At 43.5% G+C, this 10,411-nt stretch overlaps 1 protein-coding gene across 1 annotated transcript; it reads right to left on the bottom strand.

Annotated features, from left to right (window-relative positions):
- Positions 1-2,143: 2,143 nt before the first annotated feature.
- On the bottom strand, positions 2,144-10,342 carry PrBP (Prenyl-binding protein). Its single transcript, XM_077653415.1, has 6 exons — positions 10,151-10,342; positions 9,921-9,983; positions 9,814-9,839; positions 9,579-9,704; positions 8,758-8,863; positions 2,144-5,852 (listed from the first exon to the last, which is right to left on the bottom strand). The coding sequence occupies exons 1-6, from the start codon at positions 10,189-10,191 to the stop codon at positions 5,771-5,773; spliced, it is 444 nt and encodes a 147-aa protein (XP_077509541.1). The 5' UTR covers positions 10,192-10,342; the 3' UTR covers positions 2,144-5,770.
- Positions 10,343-10,411: the final 69 nt, after the last annotated feature.

Below are 10,411 nucleotides of genomic sequence, written 5' to 3'. Positions count from 1 at the left end.
ACTATAACCATAAATAACCACTGGATATCATCAGTACAGCCAACTGGAACTGGACTGAATACAGGGGCCACTTAGCCTAGAAGCTGTTTTAAGTGATGTCAAGGGATCTCACTAATGGCCATTTCGGTAACATGTTTGTTCAGTCCCGAGCACTAGCTTGGTTGGATTAGGGGCTTATATGCACAGTTTTATGTACGAACAGTAAATAAAATGCTGAAGTACTTCATATAAAAAATTGTGTATTTTGTATCAGTATTTATTGTACGAAAGGTTGCAAGTTTAATGGCATGGTTTATATTAAAGCAATCGACCACTGAATTTTAAGCACTCTTTTTTCGCCGCAAAAGAAAGCTTGCTGTCTAAGGTGCTCGATTCTGCTAAGTTTATGTTAGAAATGCTGTAGGTTTTTACCGAGAATTTATCAGGGCATGAGCTTGTTTTTATGTATCCCAATACTGGGAACCAGAATCAACGAGCATGGTAGAGATTGCACGTCGGCAAAAGTGATGCACCAAAAACTAATAAATCCCATTTGCTAGACAGCATTTGGACATTTCTAGTATAGAGTTGTGTCCATTTCAGTTTTTTAACCAAAGCTACCATGGCAGAGTGACTTGTCGACAAGTTTTAGTGTACTATGGCTGCCGCTTCACCCAAGAAATGCAGAACACTGTGGTACCATGTAGCGAAAAATGCTATATTGTATGCGAAGGGAGTGTTTTCGTCAAAGGGTGCAATGGAGAGAGCATGAACTATAAATAACTTGAACACTCCTGAAAGAAGAAAAAATTATTAGATCCAAACTTATCAGCTTAGTGCATTGATCAGCAAAAGCTGATAGGAATTATCAGCCGAGAGGTCTGTAGTGGCAGGCTCATTTTAGCGTTTTACAGGCGACTGCTCGGTTGGGCATCTCACAGGCCCATTTTGGCGTCTATATGCTCACATGCGTACTCTGCCTTCTCTGTGGTCTTCGGCACACTTCACAGACTCCAGGGCCCGCTTGCACGTAGCAAGTAGTCTAGTTCCTAGTGTTGTCTCATTCGCAATGTGAACCCTCTGTTGGTTTTGAGGAAAGGAAAGGCACATAACTGGCTCTCTCAGTCACTGGACATCGCAATCGCGCTTTGAGGTAAGTGGTGGTGTCCGCTCAACACATTACACAGCTGCTGTTGTAGCCCCTAATTTGCTTATACAAAACTACTACAACACTGTGCACTTCAAACAAATCAGCGGTATTTTACAGAGATGTGGTCATGTGGGACACACAGACTGTGGAAGGGTTTCACTGCAAAATGGCAGTTCAGTTAATTGTGTGATTTTAAATGCTGAATTAAAGCTGAATTAAAATTATGAATACTCGTTTCTTCGATACTGCAGTGCTCAATGATGATTTCCACTATAATCTTGCGACAAGTTTTGGTCAGTGGTCAGTCCCTTTAAATGGGTAGACACAAATTTTCAAATACAAACAAACTACAGTTTAACCTCGTCACGGAGTTGAAAGGGCCCGGCAATTCCTTCGTTATAGCCGTAACTTCATTATAGCCCGTGCTGACCATGCTTCTAAGGAGAATCGTCCTTCCTTCGTTATAACGAGGTTCAACTGTATTTCCTTCTTTGGTGCAACGAGGTGCACTCGCCCAAATTACTGCGATATCACCGAACCCAGTATTTCACAGGAATAATCGGTGCTCGCCAGCGATGCCAATGTCATCGAAAATGTGGTAATCCAGGTTGGCCGGTCGGCAGCGACGTCAAGGTGCACTTCAGCGCTGGCACAAATACCGAAACTACTATTGCAAATTTTTTTTTGCAACAAAGTGTTTTGAGCTCATTTTAATTACCACTAGGCATGTAGGCCTTTCAGGGGAAAAAAAGTGACACACTAAAACCTTGTATTTAAGAAGGAATGAGTAACTAAGATTAAGAAGGCATGGCATTTTTGGGTGGTCGCACATTTTTACGCCGCCCTTTATATGCACCACAAAGTAGTGCAGCCATTGAAAAAAATATCTATAAATACACAAGCCGGTAGTTGTTCTGAACAGAAAAAATATCCTCAATAAAATTCGAAATTTCTGCTAATCATTTTCGTAATCATGAACCTTCTTCATTTTGCAAAGAAAAAAACGAGACAGCATTGGTGGAAACGAAATTTATTGCTCTCTTTTGTGCACCAATTATCACAGTGTGCATTTCATATCTCGCAAAACTGTAGGAAAAAGCCAGGTGTGAAACAAGCTACTGCCAGTTTCAAACAATACTATTTTTCCATCCAGAAAATGGGCAGCATTTAATTTCGTATAGATAGTTTTCACATGACGTCACGGGTGCCATTTTTGGGTGCACAGGCTAGCTTCCATAGTGTGTGTGATGACCAGTTGGCAATAAGTGGATTAGGAAAACTCCCAGGCCTTCGGCATGCTTTTTGGACCCAAAGTCTGCAGCCGCTACAACGTCGGTGCAAACTATGTGTAGCACACTTATAGTGGTTGACCTGACGTGAAAATGTCTTTTTTTTTTTTTTCTGTAAGGAAAAGGATTCACTAAAGGAAAGAAGTGCTGGTCTGTACTGGATTGCATTCTGGTGGTGAAAAATTTACATTCAGTCCAACAGTTTAAACCTAGCTTTCTGCCCGAAAAACAACTTGCTGCTTAAAGGCAGCAATAAAAGCCAATAACAAGCCTAAGTAAGAAAAAAAATCCATGCCCTATCACTCTAATTGGGCAAAATGACAACTATCGCTTTGCAATCTTTGCACAAAGAGGGTCGCGTGGCTGGTTTCTGGTGCGTGTGACAATGCTTGCACAATTGACTGGCACCTTCTGCATACCATGTGAGGTGTGGTGTTGTATTGTTTCTAAGACTCATCACCGTTCCTGTAAACACTGGAAAATAGCTCCCATGCAGCTGTTACTACAAAAAACTATAGAAGCCCAAAACGGCATTCACCTTGAAATCTGACAAGTTTTGCTCGCTTCATATCAAAGTGACATGAACAAGATGCAGATCACACCGGCGACCAAAAATTTGAGGTTCATGCCACGTGAACACGAGAGCAATAATATATGGACAAACAAAGTCTAGGTGCAACATAGGTGGAATGTGCGTGTGTAAGTAGACAATGGGTCTCAACAACAGATTCACTTGAGGATAAGAAGGTTGTGCAAGTTTTTTTTTCCCCCATCAAGACACAACAGCAACACTCGCTGTCCTGAAAGCAGCAATGAACAGTAAGACCTCACTGATTCGATGTCACTGGGACCGCGAAAAATATTCTAATTAAGCAGGTTTAATCTAGGATGCTGGTAACCGAACACTCTAACTACGACATACCACACAAGAAATGGTGCACTCCTGTGTGGTGTGCATCGCGGGCAGGGCACAAGAATAGTCACTTCACAGGACAAGCGCCAATGCTGCTACGGGTGTGAGGTCCTCCAATGCGATCACCTCCGCTAAGCACTGCTTTCACAGCCAGCAGAAAGCATGTGACATTTAACCCTTTCCGGTCATCTGTTGAGCATTGCCCGCCAGTACAAAAGTGCACGTCCAGTCAGCTGTCGGGCATGGCCCGACACAGCGTTTTGCCTGCTATTCCAGTAAACAAAAATTGCGCGGCAGCTCATGGGAACTGTTGTAGCCTGCAAATTGGAAATTTGGCTTTCCTACTGAGGATAGCAGCACCATACTGACACAAAAATATTTTCTGGTCACGTGGTTTAAGGGCCTGATTTGGCGTCAATATATTGCGGCATGACTTCCATTCCAGGAGGTGCGTCGTTTTCTAATGGTTGACTTTAGTGACGAACACAACTACGTGCCTACTTTGACAACGATTGGGCGCTGTCTGCAGTGAGAGTACGATAAAAGGTGGCAGAAGGGACGTGGTATTTTTTTGCAAGACATACGAGAGGAAGGCTGACCTTCACCCAGGAGAGTGCTTGAAGAGGTACCACACTCCAAAGTAGTTCTGCTGAAGCCCTAGCAGAGCTGAAGAAAAATGCTTGAAGCAGGTGTTTTTAAGCAAATCATGACGTTACGCTCCCTCCCTTTGTGAGGGGTCAGAAGGCATAAAAGAATGCTGACCAGTGCAGTAGTTGCTGGGGAAAGTACACGTGACCGAAAAGGGCTAAAAACACTTATCCCCTGCTGTGCTGCAGTCAAGGACATCATTTCCTCTGCAGGTGTGCGCTTTGGTGTCTGCGAGCCATACCATGAACCAGTTTTGGTACCGGGAGTACTGGGGCTAGGGTGCTTCGCATATCAAGCATCAGCATTGCACTGCAGAGCTACGAGGCAGCTCCAAAAGGCCGTTGCTGCACTGTGTCTGCGACAAGCTGGTAAAGGTTTGGTTTGGTTTATGGGGGTTTAACGTCCCAAAGCGACTTAGGCTATGAGAGACGCCGTAGTGAAGGGCTCCGGGAATTTCGACAATCTGGTGTTCTTTAATGTGCACTGACATCGCACAGTGCACAGGCCTCTAGAATTTCGCCTCCATCGAAATTCGACCGCCGCGGCCGGGATCGAACCCGCGTCTTTCGGGCCAGCAGCCAAGCGCCATAACCATTCAGCCACCGCGGCGGCTATGACAAGCTGGTAAAGGTTGCTGGTTCGAATTATGTGGTAAAATTTACATTAGAAATTATGGGGCTGAAAAAATCCTTCAAATTATTCGGGATTTCAATAGAGTTCAAATGATCGAGGTTTTACTACACCATATCACAAGAACTGAGAATACCTGGAGGAACTAAGCACAAGCATCCTGTACAAGGTGGGCCCTCCCTTTCTCAGTAACAGATTGCTTGTGTTATAAAAACTTTCATAAGGGATGCACTAATCTGAGAGCTGATACACATAAGATTACTTTTAGGTACTGGCAATCAGCCAATGGACCTGCACAGTACAGCGAAGCCATGACTCAAAGCCGTTTCTTTTTGTGGTGAAAATGCTTGAACACATCATTCACAATGATGTTGAAGTAGCGAACTTTATAATGCAAAGCACGAACATTCATGTCCCATCATTTCCTAGCCAGTATTCTCATTAATGATGGTTAAAAACAATGCAAAGCAAGTAGTCAGTAAACAGTTCTACAATGCACCAGTAAGGTCGATGATCCTCAGATGCTTGCTGTCCAGAGTGATGAAAGGAGCTTTGGAATAGTGACAGTAAGCATACGACATGGCTTCAGGTTAAAACGGGCTCGTACGACGCTTTTGGACTTTTGTCTGGACTAGTGCAGCCAGTTCAAGCTGCTAAAATACACAACAAAATACCACAACAGCCGCTACAGCAGGCAAAATAGCATGGTGAACACTTGCACACAACAGCTGCTTATCTCCTCTTAGTCAACATTGGTCTGTGTTTTCAAGGGGAGCAGCAATAACACTTAGACAACAAGAACTGACAAAACAAAACAAACACCATTAAATAGTTGTGAGTCGGGTGACTCGCAGCTCGTTAACAAAATATTTACAAATGAAAAGAAAAAAGCTACCAAGAAGAAAAAAAGTTACCAACCGGTTCGCACAATGCTCTCATGTGGATGTCACCGCAGCCTTCACAAGTGGTCGAAACAGGATAAAGATACGCAAAGAAAGATGCTGGCAGGCAGGCTGGCGTTTGGCAATGTGTAGAAGGAAATGCAAATATGTGGAAAGGCTGTCGTTTGTTCGAGATGGTGCAAATGTGAGCACTCGTAGAGGAAGCAGTGAGACGCCACTGTGGGTGCTGCGTTGGCGGTGGCAACTCTGGGGCCTTGGCTCAGATGTAATAGAGACGAACCTTGGATGTGCTCACAAGCAGGTTATCGTCGAAGAACTTCGTCTCTATTACAACATTCCCACTGAAAAGGAAAATAAGTGGAGCAAGAACAATCAAGGCAGACTTAGTGCAATTTAAACAGCAGGATTTTTCTTTTTTACAACTGAATGCCACAAATGTGCAGCCAGAGAGCATAAGCAAAAGTTAGTGGCATAGTGTCCATTTGGAAAAACTTCACAATAAGCTGGCACTAACCGAGTATCACGAGTGTAAACAAGCCTCAGCATCATTTTGACATCTTTTGCTCTCATTTGTTTGTTTATTTCCCTCCTGTGCTTTATTTTTTTTTATTCAATCATAACCCTGCTTAGCCTAAAGGTGCAGCAGCAGGGGGTTACAGTGGTGAAAAAATAAAAACACATCTGCATTGATACAGCACACTTGCTGACCTGAAAGGCGATTCCATTTAATGGAGCAAACAAAAAAGGAACTGGCATGCACATTAGCTCTGGTGCAGTATTCCAAAAACTTAACGATGGTTAGTATGAAAAGAGACCTAATGAGGCCTGTGTAAGTATGTTTCCTTGCAATGCTGGTTTTGTTGCGAAATATCTAAAAGAGGAACTTAAGGGGCAATTTCTTTTGTACTCATTTATTGAGTGCACGAAACTTGGCAGTATTATAAGTGCATTCATAACAGCAACTTTATTTACACAATTTTCCATGCAACAAAGTGCTTTGTTTCCTTGAGTTAGCCTGCACCATGTTTCTGTATTTTTTTATGGACAGAGATACCAATATAGAGTTTCTTTGCTCTGTAGTAATACCATACAATAGGTTTATGGTTTATGGGGGTTTAATGTTCGAAAGCGACTCAGGCTATGAGGGACGCCATAGTGAAGGGCTACGGAAATTTCGACCACCTGGAGTTCTTTAACGTGCACTGACATCGCACAGTACAGGGACAATAGGTGGTAGCTTCTTTTGCACATATAAACTCGGAGAAGGCAAAAAAAAAGTGACATTAAATCAAAGCAGGCTTGGCAATAAAGGGGCCCTAAACAATGTTAAATAATTTTGTAATGGACCATTTGAAACGGCTGTGCACATTCTCAATCAGTGGCGTCAGGCACGGCGCCCGCACTTGTCACTCTAGAGCACGCCCACTAGCACAAAAAAATTAGCCTTGTTCCCAGTGTAGTCTTATTTGCAGTCTAGACCCTGCGCTGCATTTGAGGAAAGGAAAGGCACATAACTGGCACACTGAGTAGGTGGACACTTAAGTCATGTAAGAAAAAGACACAAATGAGAGTTGGGAACTGAGGCTTTTGTTCGGGTGTTTGTATTTTTTCCCTCTCACAGTGCAGTTGAGGTATCCACCTGCAAAGTGAGCCAGTTATATGTCTTTCCTTGCCTCAAAACTAATAGAGGGTTTAGACTGGGAATAAGAAAAGACTGGGACCTAGTCCACCTTATTTGCTTCGTGCAAGCCAGCCAAGGTGTTCCGCAAAGGTCTGAATGGAGCTCTACTAGGCATGCATACTGCTAGTGCCTCATTCGCTTAGCCTGTTTCTGCCTCTTAATGTAACACATCATCCTCTCCACCACTCATTCAATTGCTCTTAGCTGTTTTCCTAGGATTTTTGTTTTGGCCCATTAGGCGAGTATTGGCAACACACATTTGTTGTACATTTTCTTTTTCATATAATCCAGGGTTCGATAGGATACCATTGCCACATTGAAAAACAGCACAAAAGACGACGAACGAGAAGAGGATACCATCTGGTGATGTCAGGGTACGATCCGGTGATGGGGGGACGTTGCAGAAAACTAAATGTATGCTTTGTAAACAAGGGACCTGTATGGGCAGACACCTTGTCTTTTCTCTTTTATTCCCTTTCATTTGTGGCGAGTGTACTTTTATTTTTCTACAACATTCCTCTACAGGGATATGGACAAGCTGTTGGCCATAATTTGGGAGTAACAGCCAACGGCACTTCACACCATTCTTATCTGCCTGCCAATCTCCTGCCTGTGACCCGACTATTCCTTTAATACCTGATCCAGATAGCCGTGCCACTTAACCGATTCCAGTACCTTATCACCAGCCATAAAATGTTGTTTCTTTGCTAGCGTATCAGCACTAAAATCACAGCTCCATCTTCCTACTCTGGCCTGTCGCCGTAAAATCGCCCGTCTTTCTTTATATTATAAATTTTATCACACTTTCCACCACGAACCTCCCCCTGTCACACGCGCCCATCAAATTTCTCGTCACAGTCATCCTAATGCCGTCTACCCTGAACAAGCCCGCACCGAAACATATCAATCTTTTTTCCTTAGAACAGCCAAAGACTGGAATGACCTTCCGTCCAAGTGGCAACCATCATCAATCCCGTTCGCTTCAAATCCGCCATCGAAGACCATCTGTATTCATCCATTTAAAACCCTTTTGTTTGCCCACCCCTCATGTAATGTCCTTTTTGGACCCTTGAGGAAATAAATAAATAAACAGATAAATAAATAAATAAACAGCTCAAAACAATTCTGGCTTTATTGATAGGACCACCATGGCATTTTCCATGTCTAGGTCCTCAATATTTTGCTGCAATTCATCCTCTGAACTGCTTACAAGGCCAGCATTGTAAGAAAATCTGAGTTTGCTTAGGCACTCTCTGTTAATCCTTACATCTAACTCTACTCACCATTAATCCTAACGCTTAACTCTTTTCACTTTCACTTGAGCATTCCCTGCTGACACGTGGCCAGTAACAACAAAGAGCTTGTCTCCCTGCCTCACACTAGAGTAGATATTTCCTCCCAGGCTCCTGCAGAGCTTCTGCTGTTTCCACAGAACCAAATTCTCTTTCCTTTCTATTCCACCTCATACAAGATATCAATACTTGTCTAGAGGCCCATTAAACAGGTTCCAGTCTTGATGACTCGGACGTGCAGCGATTACAGGATATATAGGCAGCGCAACTCACTTCAATACGTTGGCAGGCATCATCTGAGATTCGGGCGCTGCCTCTATTAATGACTGCCACGTATTGGTGGAATTGGGGATGACGAAGCCAAACTCAAAGAACCATTCTGAAAGAAAAAGTGAAAACATTATTCAGAGGAGAGAACACTGCACGACTGCTAAAGTGAAGCCACAACATATCCAGTGCAAAGTAATTCAGGTTTCTGTGGGTAGCACAGGCTACACAATTTCTACAGAAGTGTGGTTTCTCAGCAAAACGCACATGCAGAAGCGCGTACAAAAAAGAAAAAGAAAAAAAAGCAAAACACCATGGCAAAGTGGTGCAGACATCACGCTTGTAATATTCTGCGATCTTGTGTCCTTCATTTTCCTGCACTTTCTCACACCTTATAGTAAGTACCACACAAGTTAAACAGATTATGCATAAACCTAAGCTAACCAAACACATTATCCATGACCTTTTTAAAAATGTGGACACAAATGAAAAAATAAATAAACTTTTCATATTTTAAAATTACTACCAAATGCCCAGACTGATACACAGATAACACCTAAGCACTGCGCAGCATGAAATTGCGTAACAAAACTTAGCAAATAAATCAATAAACAAACAAACAAACGCGGAAGCGAGCAGAATACTTGGTTATCACTAACTGGACACGAAGAGCACTGCATCGCTAACCGGCAGACATTGCCTTGAACAAGCTTGAAGCCAAGTTGACGGGATAACTGCAGGGCAGCAGCGATATACGAGCATAAAGCGCAGATGTCAAGCAGAGACATTCCGACGAAGCATTTTGTGGAGCACGAAGGGCTGCCTACCTTCCAGGCACCGCCCTTTGAACAGGACCTTCTGCTCCAGACGAAATTTTTCCATAGACTCTACGGAGGAGAAATTGATCTCTCGAGACACGGCTCGACATTTCAGTATCTTCTTTGGTACCCTAGCTGCAGATGTGAGAAAAAGAGGGTTCGAAATTGCGAGAACAATTAGACGGAAATCGCGCACATTCCTAAACCTAGAAAATAATAAAGCGAATCATCGCAGGGGTTTTACCTTCGTGTTCAACGTCTGGCTTTGAGCTGAAACGACAAATCAAGTTTCGATTAACCCCATGCGAAATAAAATCCCGACAAGGAATTGCATTTGGTGCCGGCACTTACAGATCATCGGTCCCTTGCCAAAGCATCTTGCCGGTGTCAGCATCTCTCAAATTCATCCAGTTCCTGAAGTGGTGAAGGAGTCATGGAAAATATCTGGTCATGCTACACAAATGAGAAGCGATGAGCGACTCGGAGGGGCCATGGCCCCACCGCAATCAATGAGCGCCCCACATGCGCTTGCATCGAGCGTGCGATTCAGTTGCGCGATGGGAAATGTAAAAAAAGGATACAGCTTAAATCCATTCAGTATGTCTTCGCCTTTCGAAGGCATTTAAGAGCACCGTTCAGCACAGAAACCAATCGCTCCACAAGCAAATTAATTTCACGCGGTAACCGGCGGAGCCACAGGGCTACAGTGCCACAGCAGCCACAGCAACACGAGTAGCTGCCGATGTTTACAAGGTTAGCTACGGACCCAGTACTCAGTAATAATATTAATAGTGTGTCGACTCAAGAAGACTGACTTACGCTAGTCTTTACCTGTGTACAAC

The sequence above is a fragment of the Amblyomma americanum genome, chromosome 2 (genome assembly GCF_052857255.1).
Source record: "Amblyomma americanum isolate KBUSLIRL-KWMA chromosome 2, ASM5285725v1, whole genome shotgun sequence".
Taxonomy (NCBI): Eukaryota; Metazoa; Arthropoda; class Arachnida; order Ixodida; family Ixodidae; genus Amblyomma; species Amblyomma americanum.
The sequence above is the reverse complement of the archived record's forward strand: the minus strand, read 5'-3'. Positions and strand labels throughout refer to the sequence as shown.